We start from the raw sequence: 26,905 nt of genomic DNA, 5'->3' as shown, positions 1-26,905 counted from the left end.
AACTTATGTTGCTTTATAAATTGATATTTTCAGCTTCAAATGCACTTCAAGAAGTATACCAGGAGTTATTTCTCCATCGATATTCGCAGAATAAGGTTTGCATCTATTTTGCTTTGTTCTGTTGACTTAGCAAGTTGTTTATCCCACCAAATAAAACATAAAACGCAAGGGTAGATTTCCCGGAAGCACAGAGCACCCAAACATAGCCATAGAGCCATGCATCGCAAAGTAGGCTGACAACAAAAAGAAGCAGTTATAATTGTTTTTGTTTAACATAACTGTAACATTATCATCAACTCACTAGATATATGGTAAGTGTTTTAAATAAATAATAAAATAAAAGATACATTTTTTAAAACTGCTCTTTCAGAAAGTTCACATCCCTAAAGGAGGAGAAGAAAACTACGTTAATGATTAACTTTACAGTTGCATATGAAAAAAGCGAAAAATTCAGTGACACCAAGGACCAACTTGTCAGAGGAACTATGGAGCTTTTTGATGGTACAAAGATGTTATACAACGGGAAATCTGTTGAAGGGAAATTACGTAAGTATCATGTATATCATGTTTTCATTTTCAAAAGAATGAAAACTGCCCTTACAGTCTATTGTCTATGCTTCTAATGTCATTATATCAGTATACACTTACTGAAATATCAGCACTTCGGAGACATGACCAGTGTGTCAGTATTAGTGTAAGAGTTTACGGTATACGTTATTGCTTACATTGAAGTTCTTGAAAACTTCGGGACTGACAAGAACTTTAATGTAAACAATAACGTACCTTAGGTCCGAGCATCAATAGTTGAATACATATATTTTCGTAAAATGCCTGTTGCCTAAAATGAAGTAATTGAAATAAGATAACGTTTATGCGTTAATCATGCAGTGCTGACAAATTTGTATAAAACTGTCATTTTAGACCTACCAGAGAAAGTATCTTCCGTTTGTGATGCTTATACAATGATAACTGGAGGTTGTGACAAAGGATTTCAGTGCAAGGATAGTGATGACGGACCTCAATGTCAGTAAGTATACCACTTTTTATAAGATATGTTACCTGTGGTTCATTAGGTTTTCTTTCGACAATTATACACACGAGAATCTTTGTGTTTTTATATAATGCCTTCTGTTACCAATTCGCCTGATAGGCGAACTTTTTCATTTATAATGTCCGATAACTTTGGAATATTGCGGGGATTCAGGGTAGTGGTTTGGTGCAAACTACTCCCATAGTTGTTTTTTCATGAATTGACCGTTTCTTTCCTTTGTTTGTTATTCCTTGTTTTCTGTATGCTTTTTAAGTAAAGTTTCATTATGTACATCCACTACATACACTGCTTTTGGGTTTTGATTTGGAAGGGGTTCTGTCCTTAGAATTTGGATTTTCCTGTTGAATCCTTGACTGTTTTGTAAGGTATTACATCTGTCTGTTTCGCACATTTCATGTTCATGTAATATGGGAAGATTATAATAATAACTATTAATTACTAACTTACTAATTAATAACTATTCTCTCTTCCAATAACGATTATTTTAGTATTTAATGGTATTTCAGAAGAAAACACATAATACAGTGAATGCAGTATAAGTTGAATGGCCTGACTTCTGACTTATATTTAAATTTCAAACTGCTGAACAGGCTAAAATGTCGTGTCATTTGAACATAACTTACTTGAGGTTTCGTATTCAAATCTATATACCTGTACATTCTTTTCATTACCACCAGAAAAAGAGATTTACCGCTAAAAAGCTATTTTTTCATCTTTCAGATACATAATCCCAGCGGAAGAATACTTTAAAGGTAAAGGTTTTATAATTATTTAGCATGTGCCTTTTACTGTATGGAATTCTAAAACAATTTTAAAAAGTCATATTGTGAATATCAGACTAGCTGAGAACCATTAATAATATGCAGCAGAATAGTTATTTTTTAGCCAGTTACTTTACGATAAATGTGTAATCAATTTCATTTTTCTATCTCTCCACAGACAATTACGTTGTCTACATTGTGCCAGTAATCGTCGCCGCTGTGGTCATTGTCGCAATAATATTAGTAATTGTTTTCATCAGAAGGAAGAAGCATCATCTCGGCGACTGGTCAGTGAAATACAGGTAACTTAAATCAGTATGTAACCGACAGCTTGCCGATCTATGTATGTATCTATTCACACACTGCCAAGTACATATGTGAAAATATATTCCGTCTGGCCTTACTTTTTTCCAAACGTAAGTCGTATCCGACTATACTATGATAAAACAAGAAATATATTTGACAATCTCGATGTATATGAAGCATACAAAGAAATACGTTTTAAACAATTAACCACAGAATGCATTTCTTTATTGCCTGCTGTCAACGCACGTGTATTTTTCCTTTATATGAGTTTATGATATTGCAGTTTTTATTTTCGCAAAATCGTTGATATAATCCCTATGATATACTGACTGTTTTGTCCTTCTTTTTTTTTTTTTTTTTTTTTTTTTTTTTGTTAGCGGGGGCCTCCGTGGCCGAGTGGTTAGAGTCGTTGACTTCAAACCATTTGCCCCTCATCGATGTGGGTTCGAAACCTCATTTGGGGCGTAGAATTCTTCACGTGAGGAAGCCATCCAGCTGGCTTACGGAAGGTCGGTGGTTCTACCCAGGTGCCCGCTCGTGTTGAAATAGTGCACGGAGGGGCACCTGGGGTCTTCCTCCACCATTAAAGCTGGAAAGTCGCCATATGACCTAAAATTGTGTCGGTGCGACGTTAAACCCAACAAAATAAAAAAATTTTTTGTTAGCATACATGTAAAAACCATATCGAGACTTTTGTGGACATTTTACAAACTAACTAACACTAGTCTCGTACGGGAATCCTGTATGTTTACTTTTATCCCATGTCAGTATAGTTTTTAAGCGATACACTTCCCTGTGCGATGACTACACCCAATTTATATAATTTCTGAAATAGACTATACTTTCAGAGGCAAACAATATTACATGAATTATCTGGTTTTCAAACAACGTTTCCGTGTTTATTGTGAGCAATGGCATTAAAGGTGGTCAATCATATTTAAGCAAAATTTTGTGACATTTTTTACTTTTTGTATATTCTGTTAGAGATTCATTTAAGAAACAAAAATACCCATTACTTAGAGTTAGATCCCTGTTAGAAATGTATACTTTATTGATTTTCATAAAAAATTGTAATTACTCCCCTTTAATATGAAAATATTTAAAATGCTTGGTATTTCTTTTTATTTCCATATAATTCCGAGTTTTACATTTGCATTGGATAGATATACCGAATATTTAACAATCTGAATCAAAAGGTGGGTTTTAAAATGCATGCAGCTTCTGAATTTCATTTTTTTCCATTCTATCTTGGTTGCGCAACCAAGATAGGCAAAGGGAGGTAATAATAATTTTTCAAACTTGCATTTCTAATGAATTCAATCTACATATGTAATTGTTAATGCAATTATTTTATGAATATAATACAATATATCGGTTAGTTTTACATTTTCTTAGGTAAAGTATGTTTATCACATTTATACTTATGATAAAATAACTCGATCTTGGTTGGGCAACTGCAGTAGGAAAACCAATTATTAAAAATATCTCCAGTGAAAACCTAACTTGTATTAAGCGCTAACTGAACATAAATGAGTGTAAATGATCAGATGTTAAAGTTTAAAACAAATCTGTTACTTAGCCAAAATCTGATTATCCACCTTTAAAGTAATTGTATGAACTTAAACAATGTTTAAAAAATACGTTTTCGGTAAAAATGTCTGAGCGTTTTTGCTCCGGGAGAAGAAATACAAACTTATTTCATGTCGGTGTTTGATCAATAGTCTTATGTGGGATCTTTTAACGCAAATTTGGCCAATCGGCATCCCGGTTAAAAACATTGTTCGTTTAATGAAAATTTGCCCTTGATTCAAATCAGAAAATGTCTGGTTTACAAGCCGCAGGAAATCAAGTAAAATACACCATAATACCGCTGCACCTAAAATGTTAACATCTGCTTCTATTTAAATTATAGAAAACACATATACGAAGACGATTATGATAAAGCGGTTGAAAATGTGTATGAAACCACTTTGTCAGAAGGAAGTACGATTTCATTTAGCAACAAACAAGTGGCAAGACCTTGGGAGGAAGGAATCGAGCCGGAAGTGACCTGCTCACAATCAACTAGGGAAGACCAGTGCGAAACAATCACTGGACATGTTGAGGAATCACCAAATGTACAAGAGTATTACACATTGAGTTTTCGCTCACAATCAACTAGGGAAAACCCGTACGAAACAATTACTGGACGTGCTGAGGAATCACCAAATGTACAAGAGTATTACACATTGAGTTTTCAAAGAGGCATTTAACTAAGTTTTAAAAAATACCTATGTGACATCATTTACACAGTATATTTGTGATAATATATTGAAAATTAAGCAAATTTTCTAAAACATTTTTTCATTGCTGTAAAAGTTTCATATCCAATGCCGGTCCCTCGGATCATGGAGACATTTCAGTTTATTATTCCTCTCTTTTGTCTACAATGATAAAACCCCATTACCCGAAAAAGAGATATTTTGACTATCAAAAACATTTTCAACCTTTTTGACACGTGACCGAGCGAAAGTGACTGTCAGGTCATGTGACCGCGCTGATATTTTGAATGTCATATAAAGACAATTAACTGCTTCAATTTTTTAGTCAAATGATTGCCTTCCTTGTCCACGTATTGTAGTGACGTCACTATTCAGTGTGTACACGGGCGATTACAGCTGTTAAATTAAATGAATTAAAAACATTTTTAAACATTTTTATGTACTAAATTTTGTGCGGTATAATAAATAAATATCATATGGCAGCGTGTGTGACATTGATATTGTCAACCCTCGAAACAGAATGTCACCACTCGGCTTTCGCCTCGGGTGACATTCTGCCCTCGGGTTGACAATATCAATGTCACACACGCTTGCATAAGATATTTATATAATGTTACGCTTAATACTACATGTAGTGTTAATACCAAAGACCCTAGAGGTGGTTCACGTTTCATAATCTCTTATGAACAGATTCCGTCAAGTTGCTATCTTTATTTTGCTTGGGTGCAATGTATGCTTCTAAAGGGTCATTTTACGGATTTTATTATTATTTAGAAGTTTGCTGCTAGGAACTTGAATAGCATTTTAGCCGTCCTTAGAGGCTTCTTCGAAAATAAGAGTTGTGTATTTGTATGCTTGTGCCGGATGTGCCCTTGCTACATTGTTGAAATCAATATCTTTGTCATCATAATCATCAATCATAAAAAGCATCATCACAATCATCGTCATTGCAGTAATAATAATATCAGTTGCTATAATTGTTACTATTTGAAGGTACAGCAGAAGACGGCTGCACAAAAAGGAAATACCACGACACAAGATGGTGTTGAGCAGCACATGAATGAAGAAAAAGTATGGACTTCACAAGATTAGTGTAACGTTGAAGACTCGCTGAATGCTTTTGGCGGAGTGCTGAAGCTATCGCTTAAGCGCGTTGGCAAGGAGTCGTCTTATGGAACGACATAGCTATTTTCTGACGGAATTGTCTTCTAACTGAATTTTTCTATTGTCTGAGTGTTTTGTTGTTGTTTGTTTGTTTGTTTCTTTTTTGTTTGTTTTTTGTTTGGGTAATTTTTTATTGTCTGATTGATTTTGTGTTGTCTGACTGAATTTATAGATAAACTGCTTGGACTTTGTCGTCAAGAAAGTGTAATGTGTTGATTCGTTGTCTGATGGAAATTTACTAAAATGCTAAAACATGTATTCGTAACAGGAAAGCACAACGAATTTATTCACTGCGTGAAATTCATACATGAACTAATCCAGAAAAAAATGTAATTTCGTTTTCTGGAGAAAGTGGTTGAATGCAATAAAATTTCAAAAACTACTAAAACTTTACTGTTTTTATATGCTCTCGGACAATGTTGTAATAATTCATCTAAAAACACTGAATAATTGTTATACATTCCATATTCCTATGTTTCCTTATGTTGCCTGTAATTATGTTATAGTTACCTTTAACACATTTATTCGTAAATATATGATACATATACTTTCAAACTGTGTAGAAAAACTTTTGAATTAACAAGAGATGTAAATATGTTCAATAAAACCTGATTAACAAGTATGTTTTGTGTTTTTGCTGTTGTTTTTGTACTTCATCACATGCAGACACCTGATTCCGGTCTTCCGTAAGCCAGTCGAATGGCTTCATCACATGAAGAATTCCACATCCCTAAAGAGGTTCCGAACCCATCTGAAATAAATAATGAAATCCTAAACGAACGGTATAAGTATCAAATCGTACCTTCTCTTAAAATAAGAAGTAGACAGTGAAGCCAGTTTGCTTTCCTTAAGAGAGAGAGATCAAAATACATATATTTTGTATAATAAATTTATATTATAATATGAAAGTAACATGCACTTTTTAAATGACGATAATGACGTCACGTCAACGTTACATGCACCAGAATAGAGGGCTACCATGTTTTATCTTCTGTTTTATGTAAAAGACGTTTCAGAATCGAAATAATATTACATAACGGTGTTACAGTTAATTCGCACACCCTGGAGACTGTATTTCCTTTTTCAGAGGCAGGAAGTTGAAACGCATGAAATGCTTTCAAATGTTCATATATTTCTAAAAATAAATGCATTTAGAATATATTAACCAAAAGTGAATTTAATACTTCTTAGAAAAGAAAATTCTGTGATCAAGGAAATGTAATCTTTCTTAAACATGTAGGGGAGAAACATCAAAGGGATATAATATATTATATATTTTCTGTTTGAGTGTATTTCAGTTATCTGGATTGCTCAACAATGATCCATTATACTGTCCGCTAAAATATATAACAGAGTAACAGTCTGAAAACCTTAAAACACGTGCTGTAACATACTACACATATCCATAAGTCCTGACCGGGACTCGAACCCAGGACCTCTTACGCAGACTACCAAATCTTTACAACAACAGGTTCTATAGCTATGCAGTATAAGTGCATCCTTATACGCTATACAACAACATTACATGAACTGTGACAATTTTGCGACAATGACATGTACATAGTATTCCGGATATTGGTGTGTTGACTTTGTTAACAAAGCCAGTTTTCGTGTAACAAAAACAAGAAAGTAGTTTCCTAAAGTATTAAAATTATCCAAATGTCTGCGACCTGTCTTTTAATCTTTAACCTGCTGGCTGCAAGTGATTTTGCCTTTGCGACCAGTGCAGACCAAGATCCATTCATTTCAAGATATAAAGTTCAACCTGTTTACAGTTACCTGTGTATGTAGAAATTAGTCCCTTACCAAAATCAAAACTCTTGAAGAAGTCTTAGTACCGTCCGTACACACTCTGAATTGATTATAATTCGCACAGAACAACTCACTAGTCATCTTCGCACTCCTAAGCTTCTTCTTCCCGTATACTGACATTTTAAAAAAACCGGTATCCGGTTGATGTCAAGTCGACCTACTTATATTTGACGCCATAAATGCGCCAGATTGTTTAGATAAAAGACAAATCGGTTATTCGTCGGGTGCAATAATTCACTCAGGCTGCGTCCATGTGAAATTATTCCGCGTATAACCTTTTATTTTTGTTTTGTTGGGTATAACATGGCACCTACTTTCTAGCCTGCGCATGAACTAAGCCGACGTTTTGGTACAGTTTATATCTTAAAAAGCCGTTAAAGTCGTGACTAACATGTGCAACCTTAGGCGTTTAATCAAATTATTCAGTTTAGTTTCAGTTTCTGCAGTAAGACAATCACTTGACTGTAATTTGATGTAAGGTTATATTAACCAGTTAAATTATGTTGTAGAATTTAGTTATTACTGCGGCGGCCATCACCTCGCATTCCTTATCTATATTAACTAATTCTGTATATGAAAATTGCTTTAGTGTATTTGTTTATGAGCAGGTGGTACGATGTTACCAGTGAAACGTAGACATGATAGATTGAACACTTACAATTAATTCATATATAATAATTAATGAATGTATTAATTAATGAATGTATTAATTAATTTACTTATTAATTAATTACTAATTAATTAATTAATTAATACATTCGTTTACATATATTACCACAAGTAACAGAGTAGGAAGCTGAAACTCTTCCCTGTTTGTTTGTTTGCTTGTTGTTTATTTTGGGTTTAACGCCGTTTTTCAACAGTATTTCAGTCATGTAACGGCGGGCAGTTAACCTAACCAGTGTTCCTGGATTCTGTACAAGTACAAACCTGTTCTCCGAAAGTAACTGCCAACTTCCCCACATGAATCAGAGGTGGAGGACTAATGATTTCAGACACAATGTCGTTTATAAAATAGTCACGGAGAACATACGCCCCTATCTACAGTAGTAAAATAATTAATTCAACGTACATGTTAATGCTTTCTTATGGTTTTTGAGGTAACATAAATTGGTCAAAATATACTACTAGTATACCAATAAGCTGGAAACAAAAACAATACGATTTAGAAATAACTGCTTATATAAACTTACAATGAACTTGTAGTGTAACATTTTTATGTATTCCTATTTAAGCTTAACAGAAAGAAAACTTGAAGAAAAAAAGACAGACAGGTCACAATAAACATTCTGTTTACATAATACTATACATTTATTTTCATTACATTTTTAAAAGCTGGATAAACATTGGATGGCCTTCTCTCCCTTTTCTTAAGTTTTGGATCAAGGAAGTCACGTTAGATGGTATGATAATACACACAACATACAGAGAAGGTTATTTTATCGTTGTAGTGGCATTTCCTATTTGAAGAATAAACACTCTAGAAAGCAATTAAACATATATCTATAATAGGGCGTCTGATGCATTTTATGTACAAAAAGTAACTACTTAACGCTTGTGAAATTACGCATTAACTTAACTTCAATAATTGTTAGTTTAATGTATATACATACACATGGTAAGATAAAACAAAATCAGTATGTGAACAGAACTTGAAAACTTTTCTTCCTTGTAATACCATTCGTGAAGCGGAAATACTTAGTGTCGTCTGACCAAACTTAATCAATCAGTCCTTATATGCATGTCCATATCATCTATATTTGCAAACTAGCTCATAGTTAGATTTATCTAAATGTGTAGACAAACAATGATGAGAAAAAGATGAGCAATAGCTAAACAATGCAGTATCACCGATGTTCAATAAATTTATACTAACAAAGTCATAGAAACTTATATCGATTTCCTTTTATTAACTTCACTATTCGAAGAATAGGTAGAACTAATGCACACCTTCGTCTGCGTCTGCGTCTGCGTCGGCGCTCTCGTTCGCGTCCATGTCCCGATTTGATTAATTTAGTATCTGAGAAACCAAGTGTGATTTCACACAGTTGTTAACATGCCCTACACACGTTCCGTAACTCTATTTTATATTTTGACAAGTTATATCCCTTCATCGACTTAGAAATATTCGGGTAAGTTATGTGTGTAAGCTGGTGTCTCAGTACGTTTTTACTACTATTGGTATTTTCTTCTTCTCAAGAAAAAAGGTAATAGATTGTATAATTGTGAGACATATCATGTCTAATATGCGTTAAGTTTGCATTTTGCGATTCAAATTGCAAACCGCGAACTATTTTGCATTTTTAAAATATAACATATTGAACTGTGTTTCGAGATTTCTACGAAAAAATTTCAGGCTTTAATTTGAAAACAAAATATACCAATTTCTTTGCGCTTTTTAATTTTAATTTGAACTGCGATTCTGTTTCTAAAAAGATGGCATTGTCTTTAAAACTGAAAATGTCAGACTCTACTGCTCTTTGCAAATTGAATTGCAAACTTAAAAATATTTTGCATTTTGCTATTCAAATACATACAATATGTGAGGGATGTTCAAAACATAACGTTTATTTAAATGAAAAATGGGAAAGAATAAGACAACTATGAGCCGGATGACGTTACATGATGTTGCCTCTGAGATATTATTTTCTTATGTTTCTCAACAAAAACAATACCTTTTGAGTATCAACTAAACATTCCCTCATATTATAAAGGTTTCGTGGATATTTGATTATTTTACAACAGCCCTCATAAGTAAACAATAGACAGTTATTAAGTGTTTTTTTTTTCAATCCGTAAGTGACATTTTTGTCATGACATTGTGTAGAAGCGTATCAAGTTGAGTAGTCTTTTTTGACGTCGAGTTCTGTTCAAAGTTCTGATATTTTCTCTAAATAAACCGCGCACAGCAAACACACCTTAGGGAATAACGTGAAGTATGACAATAACATAAACACTATGGTACTGAGGATAGCATTACTTTTTACCCTGTTAAGGTAAGAAAATGGATTTTAATTGCAATAAAGGTAACATGGCAGTATAATTTTCGATTTGACTAAACTTAAGCGAAAGTAAACGCATCTTAAGAATTATGCAAGCATGCAGTTGACATGGATCTTTTAACACGCATGTATCCCCTGGATACACTATTCTTTGAATTAATTAGTTTATTGATTTACTTGTTGTTTCAGTCATGTATGTTTATAACTTTTTATGACAATGCTTATGTACAATCATGTAAAATTCTAACACGACCAGCAAATAACCTATATACACTTAGAAGATGATCAGTCAACGGTTATTTTGCGATAACCCATTCGCGTGCAAGGACGTAATCCGGTTTAGGTGAGTAGCACGGTCGTAATAAGTAGTTACCATTTTTTCTAACACTGCTGATACTAGTGTGTCGTGTTAGTATCGAGATAACAAGTTCCCAAGTGTGATTTATCGTAGAATAACCAGAGTTTTTCTTTCTTAATCGAAACAATATATCACTGAAGCCTACGGCCTTCGTATTATATTCTTACGCATAAGAACTCAAAACACGGGTTATTCTACTATAAACCACGATTGGGAACTTATCATTTTTTAAATCTTTCTCTATCGCCATCTAGACATAACTTCCTTAGCATAAAATAAAGATTGTGTACTTCACATATATTTGTTAGAAGACAGAAAATTACAATATACTTCCTCCTCTGTGCTATGGAAGGTCACCTTCGACAAGAGCAGAATGTTTACAAAATTCCATCAGTAGAGCATATATTACAAAACCGCAGACAATTGTTAGTAGTAAACTGTAACACAGCTGATACTTCGAAGCAATACTTCATGTGTTATGTTATATCAACAAACGACATCTTTACAATCCTGCCGATTTTTTTTGCGTAGATTAAATTTTATTCTTCATGTATTGTCTGTTATTTCCTTTCTCTGCTATTTAAACACGTTTTGCTTATTTTTTATTCAAATTGGAGAAAAAAACTATTTCTTGAGCATTTCAGGTTAAATTCATGCATATTTTATATCACACATAAATCAGCCCCATGGTCGTACATGGACTATTGTTTGTTGGAGTTTGGGGCAACCTGGATCTTTGTTCATAATCAACATGACACGATTCCACTGTATTTCGCGAAAATACAAAGAACAATTTCCCGAGAGGGAACCCGTTTTGTTACATGTTACTCTGTGTGTTTTTCGAATAAAACACGGCATGATTGATATATGGATCAGGCAACTTTTACAAATGGTGAAATATTGCACATAGTGTTTATATTTCTTATCAGTGAAATGTATTTCATTTGTTAATAAGTAAAACAACCTACTTTTGATTTGAGGATCAATGGAATGTTAGAATGTGCTATTTCAATTTTTAAATGCCGACAGCATCTAACCGGTGTGTCGTTTGTTGTGTTTAAAAGTATTCTCAAGTGTACATGTAAAATTTAGTTTTTAAGTATCATTTCCATCTTTTTATACAGACGAGATACTAACAGACTACTATATATCTATTTCAGTTGCGCATACGCTGGTTATTGCTCTACCAGTTATACTTGCTACACCACATGCTATTATAGAGCTGTATATTATACATCGTGTGGATTTCTCTGGTTAGGTAGATGCTCGAGATACAGGTAAAACAAGTGAATGAAGTATTTCCATGCAATATAAGGTTCCCTAATGGTCGGCGACTAATTTTCTCCGCTGCAGTAAAACATAACGATCTAATAAATGTCAATTATATGAGTGGGTGAGTAAGTGAGTTAGTGTTTGTGTTTAATAAGGATCAATCCGGCCGTAACAGCCACAATATAGCAATTAAGCTATTAAAAATTACGGACCCCCGGCATGTCACCAGGCATGCCGTTAAAGAGAAACTTTGAAGCCAAATGATGAGGAGAATTTATCTATACGCAATTTCCGTAGAGTATTAACCAAACAATCCAAATAATTTTGAAGCCAAAAGTGAGTCACTGTCACGGCCAGTGAGACGATCAATGGTAGAGACCAGACAATGTATAGAATATGGTGTCAATGATGTATAAACAATACTGTACTGTATATACAATATGTTAAAACATAATATTTGGATTGAAATGTGGATGTATAAAAATCTGCAGTTGTTAATTGCATTTAACAAAAAGAAATACAAAATAGTATTTTTCAAATTTGTTAACATTTCACTTTGAAATTGGTGGGAAAGTATAAGAAAAAATTTATAAAAAAAATCATCATATTAAAGGAAAGTAATTCTGAAGAAAACACACCAACAAATTTTTAACTGAGTCCATATGACACATGATTACCGACTGGACAGGAAAAGATCAATGTTGACTTTTGATCCTCAAGTGTGACTTTGATCTTTGAGTTTGAGTTCCGGGTATTGAGCTTGACACATGTCTGATTTATATGGGGAACATTAATTTCAGGTAGTATTAAAATCCCTTAATGGATGATACATGTAGACTTATGGGAACGACAGGGAAAAAAACCTACTCTGACCTTTGACCTACAAATGTGGCCTTGACCTTTGAGCTAGGGTTCTTGGTGTTGCGCATGACACGTCGTCCGATTATGGGAAACATTTTTGCCAAGTAAAACTTTAATTCCTTGATGGATGACAGAGTTCTGGGCCGAACACTAAACAGACCCTGTTCGTGCTGTGTACATATTTGAATGCCAAGTGTGACCTTGCCCTTTAAGCTAGGGGTCTGAAAGTTGTGGTACATTTGTGCCAAGCAATATAAAAATCGCTTTATGGATTGTTGAGTTTCAGACCGGACAGGAAAAAATCCTGTTGAAATTTGACCTCAAAGTGTGACCTTGAACTTAAAACTAGGGGTCAGAATTTTGCGCAGGACACGTCGTCTCATCCTTGGGAACTTTTGTACCAAGTAATATTAAAATCCCTTGATAAATGACAGAGTTATAGGCCGGAAACGAAATTACTGAAGGACGGACAGACGGACGGAAAAGCTCAATCCTATAGTCCTTTTCAACCAGTTTTCAACCAGAAGGGTTCTATGTATCGTTACTTAATCATTTCTGGTTGAAATAAGGTTCTTTGTGTAATAACTTATGATTTTCCTCGAGAACTGGTTTTTATCTAGTTCCGAATGTTTCAAACTTTGAACATCTACCTTGCTTTAATTAGCTATGTATTTCAAGATGTTATAAATTTGTTTTTTCCGAAATAACTAGTTTTTCTGAAGCTTACAACTCGTTCAGCTATTAATGATCTTCCATTAATGTCCTAATTACTATTTGTAGGAGACGTTGGCCGAAAAAAAAATGCGCAAGAGTCACTTCCACTTCGTAGTAGAAAATTGAATATGCTTTTACAAATCAATTAGTAATTTGACACATAGTTCGATATACTTTTGATTTTACCATCGAACACATGTGCTCATTTTCGATTTATTGATACGATAATAAGATATTAATTTGCAATTACTCTACGCCTTTGCTTCCTCCACAATTAAAAGCTGAACTTTCGTAATATACGGTGTTCCGTTTGGACAATAATGACTTTTTATTTAATACTAAACCGCGATGGTACGATGACGAAAACGCGATGGCGCGATGGCACGATGATAAAACAACGATGGTACGATGGTGAAAACGCGATGGCACGATGACGAAATCGCGATGGTGCGATGGTACGATGGTGAAATGTCGATGTAATATCGCGTTTTCATCATCGTACCATCGCGTTTTCACCATCGTACCATCGCATTTTCATCACCGTACCATCGTGCCATCGCGTTTTCACCATCGTACCATCGCGTTTTCACCATCGTGCTATCGCGTTATCATTATCCTACCATCGTGGTTTCACCATCGTACCATCGAGTTTTCACCATCGTACCATCGCGTTTTCACCATCGTGCCATCGCGTTATCATCATCGTACCATCGTGGTTTCACCATCGTACCATCGCGTTTTCACCATCGTACCATATCGTTTTCACCATCACCTTCCGGTTAGAAATGCGTAGTCCTGTACAGTTGTATTTTTGTCAACAATAGATGAATGTGTCTCAATGTATTTTGTGGGACGTAATTTACCAGTTATATTCTGCTGTTTTGCAAAACGTTTTACAAAATGTTCAGTGCTCTGTTCATTAAAACTGTAAAATCTTCAAGGCCACGTCCTTTGTATTTTATGTATGCATGAAAGTAAATAAAAAGCTGGGTGTAATAGTCACATGGTATTATTCAAATTCAGCTTATTCTTGTTAGGATGTAGAAGGTACATAGTGCAATGTGAAAATGAGATTGTATCAAGCCTGTATTTTACTGTACCACTGCGCATGGTACGATGGTGATAAACGCGATGATACGATGGTGAAAACGCGATGGTACGATGATTAAAACGCGATATTACATGGACATTTTACCATCGTACCATCGCACCATCGCGATTTCATCATTGTGCCATTGCGTTTTCACCATCGAACCATCGTTGTTTCATCATCGTGCCATCGCGCCATCGCGTTTTCGTCATCGTACCATCGTGCATCGCGGTTTAGTATTAAATAAAAAAGTCAAAATTGTCCGAACGGAACACCTTTAATTATATTAGTATGAGGTTAGACCTAACAAAATTGATGTGTGCATATTGTTAAGAACTTAAACAAGCCTTTAAACACCTTAAGATGACAAAAGCAGAAAACTACCATGACTTAAAATGTCTTAACCATCCTCTTTACATAGAATATATTTTACATTGGAGATTTTTCTCTTATATTTTTGCCGAGTTTTAAACTAGTTAACACTTTTAGTTACAACCGTACTTATTCCTACATATAAGGTCATATAAATATTTAAGAAATAAAAGATACCATATGCGGATCAACCCTCGTTTCATGTGGTATTTTCTTTATAAGGTACGTGGGTTATACCTGCACGGAGACCTGTTACAGGCAGAGATGTTGCACGGGCTACACGGGATATTACTGCCGCAAACGTACGTCCTCATGACTAACATCAAGAAGTATTTAGCTTTTATTTAGATTTCATAATATCTTAAACTGAATAGAATAATATTACCCTGAATATTAAATCACCTTGCTTCATACGACTGCGACATATATCAGTGAACTTTTCGATGTATTTTACCATGATGTTCCAATGCTAGTACAATGCTCACATAAATTTGATACAAAATTTTTATGATCTTACTACAATAATATACTATTAGTGCAATATACTATCAGTGCATATCTTAGTTACACTGCTCTCTAGTTTTATTACCAGTATGGAATAATCTGCTGTTACTAAACAATCTCAAACGAGTGAAAACTGAAGTAATGTGACATTTTGTTTCCAAGTATGACCTAATAACCAGATTGATTTTGTATTTTGTTATTTACTTATCATTTCATGCAGCTCTATGTTACGGTTCAACATCCTGTCCTAATGGTGGCACATGTTCATACCCTGACAAATGTCTGTGTCCTGCTGGATATTCCTCGCCGAAATGTAGAGGTGAATAGTCTACAGAAATCTATATACAATGAGTTTATAAATACAGATAACAAGGCATCAATCCCATTATAAAATGAATTAAAGCTTATTTTATTTTTCACTTAAAACCATACTTTTTATGACAAATGTACTATTAACATTCACTAATTATACAACTTTTGATAAAAGGAAGTTTTCATGGGGAACTAGTTTTCGTGGATTTCAAGGAGGTTGCGACAATCCACAAAATTAAATCACAACGCACAGTAAAATAATCATTTATGCTAAAACTCTGGAATCCACGAATTGATATCGCTATAAAAAACTGATTTGCCAAAACCTTGGAAGTTGTGCCAACGAATTTAAATGATTTCATGGTTAATTAAATGATGGAATTTAAATTGAAGTACAATTTTACTCGAAATTTAAAGCATGTCTGTCCATTAGCGAAAAGGATCTCTTCTTTCTCTTCGCAATAACATTTATTTTATTTTGGCGAAACTCTTTCTGAAACAAGTTACATTATCGACCTGTACGACAATAGGACCTGTTTTACAGCTGTAAAACGTCTGTAAAAGTATCTTGTATTTACAGCTGTAAAAGACCTGTATTTTGAACTTACAGCTGTAAAAGACCTGTAAGTGGAAAAATACCAGAAATACAGTTAAAAATGTACAGGTGTAAAACACACAGGTCTCAAAATTACAGCTGTAAAAATTACAGTAAAAAGTTACAGCTGTAAAATGGTCGTGTCTCAGCTGTAACTGTTTTGGAGGGAAACATGAGTACTGCCAGCCATCTGTAATGCATTTTGGCCCGATATAACTGAAATTCACAGAGACACCACATTATCTAAAATTTAACCGTTAGGGAATAAGTAAGTGCAAGTGTTTAATTATCTAGTACAGTTGTAAAAAGACATGTACAATTACATACATTAACTATTTACATTATATTTAAAGCTGACAAGTTTAAGAGAAATAATCACAAGATAATCATATGTTTTCGTGACAAAGAAAGTTTAATAAAAATATGGTGCATATAGTGTTTTACAGTAGATTTGTATCCTACTCTTGAATTTTGCACTTGCTATGCTGTTTCCATATTTCATATTGTTCTGTACTTACTAAATCGTATATTTTGTCATATATCCTTTCTAGAGAACTACAATTCGTCTTAAACGTTTTGTACCTCTGCTGTCGTCCGTCCTTTAAAATAATGCTCTCTTTTTCACCACTTTTTAAATTTCTACAGCTGCAACATTTAGGCATATTTAAAGCTGTAACTTTCTCCATTTTACAGCTTTAAGATATTTTACAAAGAAACAGATGAGTGTAATACTAAAAGCCACGGCTGCGAACACATTTGCAAAAACACATACGGTTCATGTAAATATTCCTTTTGTAATGGTTTCACAAAAGCTTCAGTACTGAGAGGAAAAAACAACATTATCAGTGGAAAATGCTAAAATCTGCATGATGCTTTTTTACAATGTCAGTAATGATGCATGAATGCAGCATATGGTCAATAATACGGCAAAAATAAATGTATAGGTCCGTGTGCTTGTTTTTAAGATATTTGACCATGATTAAAGAGATTCGCATATTTCAAGCTGATTTTCAGACATTATTTTGAATTTTTAAACATGTCTAACTTTATAATATCATGCTTCACCTCTAGAAAGATAGTAACGTTGCCGTTTGTATAATTATACTCACAGGTTGTAATTTATTCGTAACATGATTTTCGTTTCCTTATGTCGTGTCCAGGCGTTACCCGAATAAGGAAATTACGCCATTATTTCCGGCTTATAAACTTACAGAACTATCTTAAGTAAGGGTCCCATGCATTATACATTTGTATTAATGGCAGTAGTTATTTTTTAACTTTTAAAATTAGACGTTTTGTATTAATTATAGTCTTGATACAAATAAAATAGCATGCAATTATTGTTACGTTCAATTAGTTAAATAATTCTGATAAATCATGAAATCAATTCAAGTTTTGCAAACGTATGTAAAGATTGTCGTTCGGATTACTGTCTTGGTACAGAGCAAAGATTTTAAGTTTGGTAATCATCCTTTCCTATTACCTTTGGTAATCATCAATACAGAAAATAGTTGCTATATATCAATTAATTGAAAACTGTTAAATATGCAAATTAATCAAATTACCCACAATTTATTCTAATTCCAGATAACAACAACAACGAAAAAACATTTTGTTTAGTTCTCGACAATCTCCTCCTGATCATTTTTAAAAAAATGTGCATTCGATGGCAAATATCATAAATAATTGCAAAAGATATTCCATAGCGAATGCAAACGCTACTGCTATAGTAATTCGTCAGGCGTGTTTAAAAACATATATAGGGAGAGTTTTAGTATACCAAATTTCTGCAATCAGTTGTTCTGAGCAACGGTATTTTATTCAGTACACATGTACATGGAATTGATAATTCTGTAACGAAGATCTTAATATGTCATATTTACGAAAAACATAGTTGAGCACAATATGGTCTGAAAATTAATAATAATTTCCGATATTTTCAGTATCAGCAATGTTCAATCTTGACCGCACATGTCGGTATGGGTATGACCCATATTTAAAATTTCTGTCCTTATTAGTAAACAAAATGATGTCTTATGTCATTTTTGAGTACTTTTCTAATTTCTTTTTATCTTTTGTAGATATTAATGAATGTTATAGCAGTACACATGGGTGTGACCATTCTTGCCGGAACACAGTAGGAAGCTACTATTGTTTCTGTCGCCAAGGATACACACGTGACACAGATATGAAGACCTGTAATGGTATGTAGATTTTAAAACAGAGATTTCTGTTTGAAAAAAAAAGAAACAGGAATCGGTCCTTTCTCACGAAACTAGAGTCTATTTCCACTATACATGCGGAAAAGTATTGATATTTTAAATAAAACCGGAAAATATGTAACATTAAACAACTATGCGAGGGGGCAACTCAAGAATAAAATTACGCCACCTTGTTCAAGTTTGCACAACTTGCTATATAAAGCTGTACAACTGAGGTACAAAGCAGAACCAATCGAAAACGTGCTGTTAAACCATATTTTGATTCAGTATTGTTATGATTTCTCGTCCTTTGTTATTAAGTAGTCCATTCAATATCCATTTGATAGAATTCCGCTTAAACCGGTGCTTGAAGGCATGGGATTACTATTTTCGTTACCTGTCATGAACAGTCTCAGTCAATGCGAGTCTGCTATTTCAATGCCTGGATGCATTCTTTGCTTTCAAAGGATTTTCCTATAGATTTTATTATCAAGAAAGTGACACAATATTTTCTCTCTTTAACTGAATACACGTTTCACGTTAGCATATAATAAACTCGTTTGACATATTCCTGGGTCAGTTTCCTTCCCAAATCGGGCTTAAGCACAAACCGATCACTCTTTACATTAAAAAGCCTTGAAATTACTTTGATCATTTCGTTACATTTACTTATGTCATAAATAAAACAAATGCACTGATTAAATATTTTTGAAGAATTATTCAATGAAACTATTTCCATTTAAAAAATGACAATTTGGAAAATGTATCCAACATTCTATCAATGGTATTGGTAACCGTGCGTACATTCTAATCTTTGTGCATAACTAAAATATGCAAGTGATATTACACCTTTCCTCTAAAATATCTTTAAGATATAGATGAATGTGATACAAGTTACAACAGCTGCGACCAAATCTGCCAGAATACACCAGGATCGTATAAATGTTCGTGCAATCAGGGATATTTTCTAGATACAAATAACAAGACATGTAGTGGTAGGTGCTAAGTCAGAAGTGTTCATACCAAATATATAGAATAAAATATGTGATGGGACCGGTATGTACTTTACATTGTTTTGAACTGCCTAGTTATGACGAAGTAGAAATAGTTCTCTAACAAATAAGCATTATGCATGTATCTTTCTCAAGCAAAACATGTCCTTATTGAAGACATACTTAGTTTCGAAAATACTTCTACTTTTGTTCCAAATAAATTGTTTAGTTTGCATTTTATATGGACTTGGTTATGTCTTCAAAACATAAAGCTGATTGTAGAACAAGTGTTACAATGGTAACCGTATTGAAATTCTAATCTTAATGCAATAGTAAAATATCCATATCATATACATGTAAAACATTTCTTCAATAAAATCAAAAAGACATAAACAAATGTGATGCAAGCGGCAAGAAATGCGACCAAATCTGCCAGAATACAGAAGGTTCATATGTTTACTCGTGCAATCAGGGATACTTTCTAGATACAGACAACAAAACATATAATGGTAGATAATAAGTTAGCAATGCTGACAAAGTAGGAATTCGCAAATAATCAAGCCTTGTGCTAAAAAATGTCTTTATTGAAGACATATTTATTAAAAAAGGCACAAATTAGTTAAGAAAATACTTGTATTTAAAGTATTTAAATAAATTTTAGAAATATTTTGTGTTGAGTTTGCATTGTGTATGATGTAAAATTATGATTTGTGTATTAATAATTCAAAAGATGTAGACGAGTGCAAAACCAGTGATCATGAATGTGACCAAAACTGCGAAAATACACCAGGCTCATATAATTGCTCATGTGTTTCCGGGTTCTTACTTGATGCAGATAACAGAACGTGTAATGGTAAGACATGTGTATATGTGATATAACAGTACGTGTTTATGTGCCTTACTGTGGAAGGTGAAGCGCAAAATATCATTTTGATTCAAGTTCTATGATCTTTTAGCATGCAACTGATGTTTGTTTGTACGTTAGATATTTAAATGAACTATTCATATCAAAGAAATAATCGGATTTTGTCAATAGCTTTTTACGGAAAACATTTGCTTAAACGTCTATAATTGTTTCGTAATTTGAACGAATATAATATAATGCAACGTTTCTTATTGTTAGAAATCAACAACTAAGATAGAACTATTTAAATCAGATTAGAAAATTGTTGTATTAATTTTAAGATACTGATGAGTGTAATACCGGTGCGCAAGAATGCGACCAAATCTGCCAGAATACGCCAGGCTCATATAACTGTTCCTGCAGTCCTGGATATTTACTAGACACAGATAACAGAACTTGTGATGGTAAGAAACATGCATTTTGTCGTCTTTAATTGTTTTGTTGTATCATTATCTTCCCCCTTTCTTGTTATCTATATGTTTCGGAATTTACACTTTCACAAGCTGGTTATCCAAACTAGTTATTTTTTAACTTTTATAATTAGACTTTTGGAATAATTATAGTCTTGAAACAAATAAAACTGCATGCAATGGATGGTAACTTTTAATGTATTGAATCTGGTATATGTAAGCAAATCTATCAGTTTTAAAAATAACAAATATGTTCTTCAATATTTCTCATAAAATCATGAAGTCAGTTCGAGATTTGCGAACGTATATAAGTACTATTGTCCGGGATACTGTCCTGATACACAGCAAAGTTGTTAAGGTAGATGATTATCAATAAGAATATAGTTGCTACATATCAATTAATATCAAATTGTCATATATGCAAATTAATCAAATAACTCACAATCAATTCTAATTCACGACAACAACAAGAAAGAAGTTAAAGTTTCTTTAGTTCGAAAATCTTCTCTTTACTATTTAATAAAAAGGTTCATTTGATTTCTACATTTCTTTTCTTTGTGATTCTTTCTTTGCAGACATAAATGAATGCATCAGCAGCACACATGGATGTGTTCATACCTGTATAAACACAGTGGGCTCTTATAATTGTAACTGTCGATCAGGATTCAGTCTTAATCCGGATAGAAGGTCATGTAGCGGTGGGTGCTTACTAAAACAAAATCATTTGCATATTGAGCGCAATTGAATCCATTAATGATCGTATATGTGTAATAATCGCTAATTCGACATGCTTCTTGCAGATCTCGTTTTTTGTGTAAGGACATTTTGTTGCCACTTGTAGTCGTGTGCTTTTCTCCACTAACCATGAGTTTTCATTTTAAAACAGTTTTGTTATTATCTTTACAGTTTTCTTTTCTTGTTTTTTTTTTCTCAAGTGTCTTTAAACACGTTTATTGATATAAATAGGTTTCTTGTAACAAATCATAACATGTCATGTTTATATTTCAAATAAAGATTCAATCACTAATGCAGATAATCATTATAGAGAAACCGTCAAAAACACTATTGGCCTACTCCAATGGTCTGTGTTTTTTTTCTCCTAATTTTAAAGACCTAGGAATCCAATAGTGTTTGAACTGCTGTCATCTGTCACGGTAATGTAATCAACTTCCACTGCCTCTTGAACTTTCAATACCTGGGGCGTATTATGGTCCTGGCCTTTTTAAGCTCTGAAACGCGGGTGAGCGAGCTAGGGTCAACATGGCCCTGTTGTATATAATTATTTTAATGAATACATAGAATCGATAATTCAATAACGACGATCTTTAAAAGAAGAACAATAAGGCCTGTCGAACATAATAATATCGTTGGATATTTTCAGTATCAGCAATATTTAATATTGAAAGTCTGTCCCTTTTTTTTAATTTCTGTTCTAATTAGTAAAGAAAATGATGTCTTATGTCACTTTGAGTACTGTTTCTAGTTTTATGTTTTCTTTTGCAGATATTAATGAATGTGATAATAGTACACACGGGTGTGACCATACGTGCTGGAACACAGTAGGAACCTACTATTGTTTCTGTCGCTCAGGGTACACACTTGACACAGATATGAAGACTTGTAATGGTATGTAGATTTTAAAACAGATTCTGTGTTGTTGTTTTTTCAACTTGCTATTTGAAACTGTCTGACAGAAAGCTTTCTAAACAGCTACAGAAAATCAACTTACAAAACAGAACCAATCGAAAACCTAAACCCATACTTTAATCCAGTGTTGTCATACTTTCTGCTCCTTTGGGATAGAGAAGTTTATTCTATATCTGTTTAATACCCCAGTCACACATACGGCGCGGATAGCTACGTCTAGCCACGGATAGAAACGTAGTAATCCGTATCGATCCGTACCTGAGCCGTACCTCAAAGTAGTAATCCGTATCAATCCGTAACAACTCTTGACTGTAGCTTAATAGAATTCCACTGAAGTCGGTGCTAGATGGTACTAAGGGTGTTGTTATTTCCGTTACCTCTCAGGAACAGACTCAGTCAAACCGAGTCTGCTATTATTTCGCTTGGTCTATTCTATCTTTTGGAAGAATTTGTTTATAGATTTTAATATCAGTCAAGCAGAGTGTGCTGTTAATTTACTTGTTTGCATTCTATACTTCCAAAGGATCTTCTGAAAGACTCTATTTCTGTTCTAGACAACTGCTGATGAACTCTTGAAATGCGTATCTTTACTATTGCTAAAATTACATGTATACTTTTTTAGTATAGACATTTTGTTGTATGTTTCTTCTAAGTTAGTACTTCGCTCGGTTTATAAATGTAACCATTTATTGGCAGATAAAAACGAATGTTTGACATCTAGTCACCGTTGTAATCATTACTGCCGCAATACAGTAGGGTCCTTCTACTGTAGCTGCCGCTCGGGATACCAGCTTGGCACGGATAAGAAAACATGTAGTGGTAGGTACTTAATAAAATAATGACCGCATGAAATAATTTCTAAAGATATTTTATAGCAAATGCAAACACTATTGTTATAGTAATTCTTCAGGGCGTGTTTAAAAACATATATAGGCAGCGTTTTTACTATACCAAACTTATTTAATCAGTTGGATATTTTCAGTATCAGCAATATTTAATATTGAAAGTCTGTCGTTTTTTAAATTTCTGTTCTTATTAGTAAACAAAATGATGTCTTATGTTACTTTTGAGTACTGTTTCTAGTTTTATATTTTCTTTTGCAGATATTAATGAATGTGATAATAGTACACACGGATGTGACCATACGTGCTTGAACACAGTAGGAACCTACTATTGTTTCTGTCGCTCAGGGTACACCCTTGACACTGATATGAAGACTTGTAATGGTATGTAGATTTTAAAACAGATTCTATGTTGTAGTTTTTTCAACTTGCTATATGGAACTGTCTGACAGAAAGCTTTCTAAACAGCTACAGAAAATCAACTTACAAAACAGAACCAATTGAAAACCTAAACCCGTACTTTAATCCAGTGTTATTATACTTTCTGCTCCTTTGGGATAGAGGAGTCTATTCAATATCTGTTTATTACCCCAGTCACACATACGGCGCGGATAGCTACGTCTAGTCACGGATAGAAACGTAGTAATCCGTATCAATCCGTACCTGAGCCATACCTCAAGTAGAAATCCGTATCAATCCGTAACAACACTTGGTCAAAATTTCCTCGAGACTTATCCCAAACTTGCAAGTTTCTCCAACTTTTGAACATGCACAAAAGTTTGAGCGATCCGTAGCCACATGAGTGTGACTTTAGTCCAACTTGATTGAAACTGATTCACCTGCAGTTAAACGTACTAAAACGTAGTTATCCGTACTAAAACGTACCTTGCCGTATTGATCCGTAGCTGAACGTAGTTATCCGAGGCTGCCCGTACTTAAGCGTAGTTCTACGTAGTTCACCAAAGACCCGTCCATGCGCTGGGCAAGTTGCCAGGCGCAGTAAAACGTAGTTCAACGTAATACTTTTTCGCGTCCTGTAGTTTTTGTTCCGCGTTTCTCACCATGTTTCCCGTACTAAGACATATACTGCTCCGTACTTATCTGTGTCCGCACCCCCCCACATACCAATCCCATCCGCACCATACCTCAAAGCACAGACATGTCCGTATGTGTGACTGTAGCTTAATAGAATTCCACTGAAGTCGGTGCTAGATGGTACTAAGGGTGTTGTTATTTCCGTTACCTCTTAGGGACAGACTCAGTCAAACCGAGTCTGCTATCATTTCGCTTGATCTATTCTATCTTTTGGAAGAATTTGTTTATAGATTTTATTATCAGTCAAGCAGAGTGTGCTATTAATTTACTTGTTTGCATTCTATACTTCCAAAGGATCTTCTGAAAGACTCTATTTCTGTTCTAGACAAGTGCTGATGAACTCTTGAAATGCGTATCTTTACTATTGCGTAAAATTACATGTATACTTTTTTAGTATATACATTTTTGTTGTATGTTTCTTCTAAGTTAGTACTTTGCTCGGTTTATAAATGTAACCATTTATTGGCAGATAGAAACGAATGTTTGACATCTAGGCACCGTTGTAATCATTACTGCCGCAATACAGTAGGGTCCTTCTACTGTAGCTGCCGCTCGGGATACCAGCTTGGCACGGATAAGAAAACATGTAGTGGTAGGTACTTAATAAAATAATCACCGCATTAAATAATTTCTAAAGATATTTTTTAGCAAATGCAAACTCTATTGTTATAATAATTCTTCAGGGCGTGTTTAAAAACATATATGGGCAGCGTTTTAGTATACCAAACTTCTTCAATCAATTGTTCTGTTCTTCTGGGCAACGGTATTTTATAGAATACATGGCATTGATAATCTTAATATGTCATATTTACGAAACACATAGTTAATAATAGTTCGATATGTTCAGTATCAGCAATGTCTAATCTTGACAGCACATGTCAGTATGTCCAATATTTAAAATTTCTGCCCATATTAGTAAACAAAATGATGTCTTTTGTCATTTTTGAGTACTGTTTCTAATTTCTTTTGTAGATATTAATGAATGTGAAAGCGGTACACATGGGTGTGACCATTCTTGCCGGAACACAGTAGGAAGCTACTATTGTTTCTGTCGCCAGGGATACACACGTGACACAGATATGAAGACCTGTAATGGTATGTAGATTTTAAAACAGAATTTTCTGTTTAAACGGAGATACAGGTATCGGTCCTATCTCACGAAACTAGTTTATTTCCACTGTGCATGACGAAATGATATTTATATTGATATTTGACATAAATATGACCGGAAAATATGTAAAATTAAACCATTATGCGAGAGGGCAACACAAGAATAAAATTATGCCACCTCGTTCACCTTGCTATACAACAGACCGCTTTCTAAACAGATGTAGAGAATAAATTTACAAAGCAGAACCAATCAAAAACCTGTTATTAAACCGTACTTAATAAAGTATTGTTATATTTTCTCGTCCTTTGTAATAAGGGAGTCGATTCAAAATCTGTTTGATAGAATTCCGGTTAAACTGGTGCTTGAAAGAATGGGATGTTACTATTTTCGTTACCTGTCGTGAAAAGTCTCAATCAAAGCGACTCTGCTTTTTCAATGCTTGGTTGCATTCTATGCTTTCAAAGGATCTTCCTTCCTAAAACGGGCTTAAGCACAAACCGATCCCTCTATACATTTAGAAGCCTTGAAAATCCTTTGATCTTATCGTTACATTTGATTATGCCATAAATAAAACAAATGTCCTAATTAAATATTTTTGAAGAATTATTCAATGAAACTATTTCTGTTTAACAAATAATAATTCGGAAACTTTATCCAAAGCTCTATTAATGGTATTGGTAACCGTATGTACATTCTAATCTTTGTACATAACTAAAATATCCATGTCACATTGCACATTTCTTCTAAAATATATTAAAGATATAGATGAATGTGATACAAGTTACAACAGTTGCGACCAAATCTGCCAGAATACACCAGGATCGTATAATTGTTCGTGCAATCAGGGATATTTTCTAGATACAAATAACAAGACATGTAGTGGTAGGTGCTAAGTCAGAAGTGTTCATACCAAATATATAGAATAAAATATGTGATGGGACCGGTATGTACTTTACATTGCTTTGAACTGCCTAGTAATGACGAAGAAGAAATAATTCTCTAACAATTAAGCATTGTGCATGTATCTATCTCAAGCAAAACATGTTCTTATTGAAGACATACCCATTCAAAGGAGTTATTCAATGAGGTCTCTCCGTAGGATGGCAGAAAATTAGTTTCCAAAATACTTCTATTTTTCTCCCAAATAAATTGTTTAGTTTGCATTTTATATGGACTTGGTTATGTCTTCAAAACATAAAGATGATTGCAGAACAAGTGTTACAATGGTAACCGTTTTGAAATTCTAATCTTAATGCAATAGTAAAATA

General features: G+C 33.8%; 2 protein-coding genes across 10 annotated transcripts in view; both read left to right on the top strand.

Moving 5' to 3' along the window:
• LOC123563196 (fibrillin-1-like) overlaps positions 1–6,165 on the top strand; it is a 74,214-nt gene extending 68,049 nt beyond the window's left edge. For 4 of the 7 annotated variants that reach the window (XM_053529951.1, XM_045355869.2, XM_045355870.2 and 1 more), the window contains 7 exons: positions 34–95; positions 371–546; positions 922–1,027; positions 1,772–1,803; positions 1,991–2,114; positions 4,031–4,328; positions 5,373–6,165. In XM_053529951.1, coding sequence (XP_053385926.1) covers positions 34–95; positions 371–546; positions 922–1,027; positions 1,772–1,803; positions 1,991–2,114; positions 4,031–4,328; positions 5,373–5,471 — 897 coding nt within the window. In that variant the 3' untranslated portion in view covers positions 5,472–6,165. Of the gene's footprint in view, positions 1–33; positions 96–370; positions 547–921; positions 1,028–1,771; positions 1,804–1,990; positions 2,115–4,030; positions 4,337–5,372 lie in introns of all 7 variants that reach the window. The other 3 variants (XM_045355872.2, XM_045355871.2, XM_053529956.1) reach the window with 3 other exon arrangements.
• A 4,001-nt stretch (positions 6,166–10,166) lies between these two features.
• LOC123563189 (fibrillin-1-like) overlaps positions 10,167–26,905 on the top strand; it is a 55,475-nt gene continuing 38,736 nt past the window's right edge. For all 3 annotated transcript variants that reach the window (XM_053529874.1, XM_053529867.1, XM_053529878.1), the window contains exons 1-15: positions 10,167–10,351; positions 11,876–11,992; positions 15,247–15,326; positions 15,749–15,847; positions 18,517–18,639; positions 19,509–19,631; positions 20,359–20,481; positions 20,814–20,936; positions 21,518–21,640; positions 22,446–22,568; positions 23,286–23,408; positions 23,693–23,815; positions 24,996–25,118; positions 25,499–25,621; positions 26,397–26,519. In XM_053529874.1, the coding sequence (XP_053385849.1) occupies positions 10,314–10,351; positions 11,876–11,992; positions 15,247–15,326; positions 15,749–15,847; positions 18,517–18,639; positions 19,509–19,631; positions 20,359–20,481; positions 20,814–20,936; positions 21,518–21,640; positions 22,446–22,568; positions 23,286–23,408; positions 23,693–23,815; positions 24,996–25,118; positions 25,499–25,621; positions 26,397–26,519 (1,687 nt within the window). In that variant the 5' untranslated portion in view covers positions 10,167–10,313. The remainder of the gene's footprint in view (positions 10,352–11,875; positions 11,993–15,246; positions 15,327–15,748; positions 15,848–18,516; positions 18,640–19,508; positions 19,632–20,358; positions 20,482–20,813; positions 20,937–21,517; positions 21,641–22,445; positions 22,569–23,285; positions 23,409–23,692; positions 23,816–24,995; positions 25,119–25,498; positions 25,622–26,396; positions 26,520–26,905) is intronic.

Source organism: Mercenaria mercenaria, chromosome 2, assembly GCF_021730395.1.
Source record: "Mercenaria mercenaria strain notata chromosome 2, MADL_Memer_1, whole genome shotgun sequence".
NCBI classification, from domain to species: Eukaryota; Metazoa; Mollusca; class Bivalvia; order Venerida; family Veneridae; genus Mercenaria; species Mercenaria mercenaria.
The sequence above is the reverse complement of the archived record's forward strand: the minus strand, read 5'-3'. Positions and strand labels throughout refer to the sequence as shown.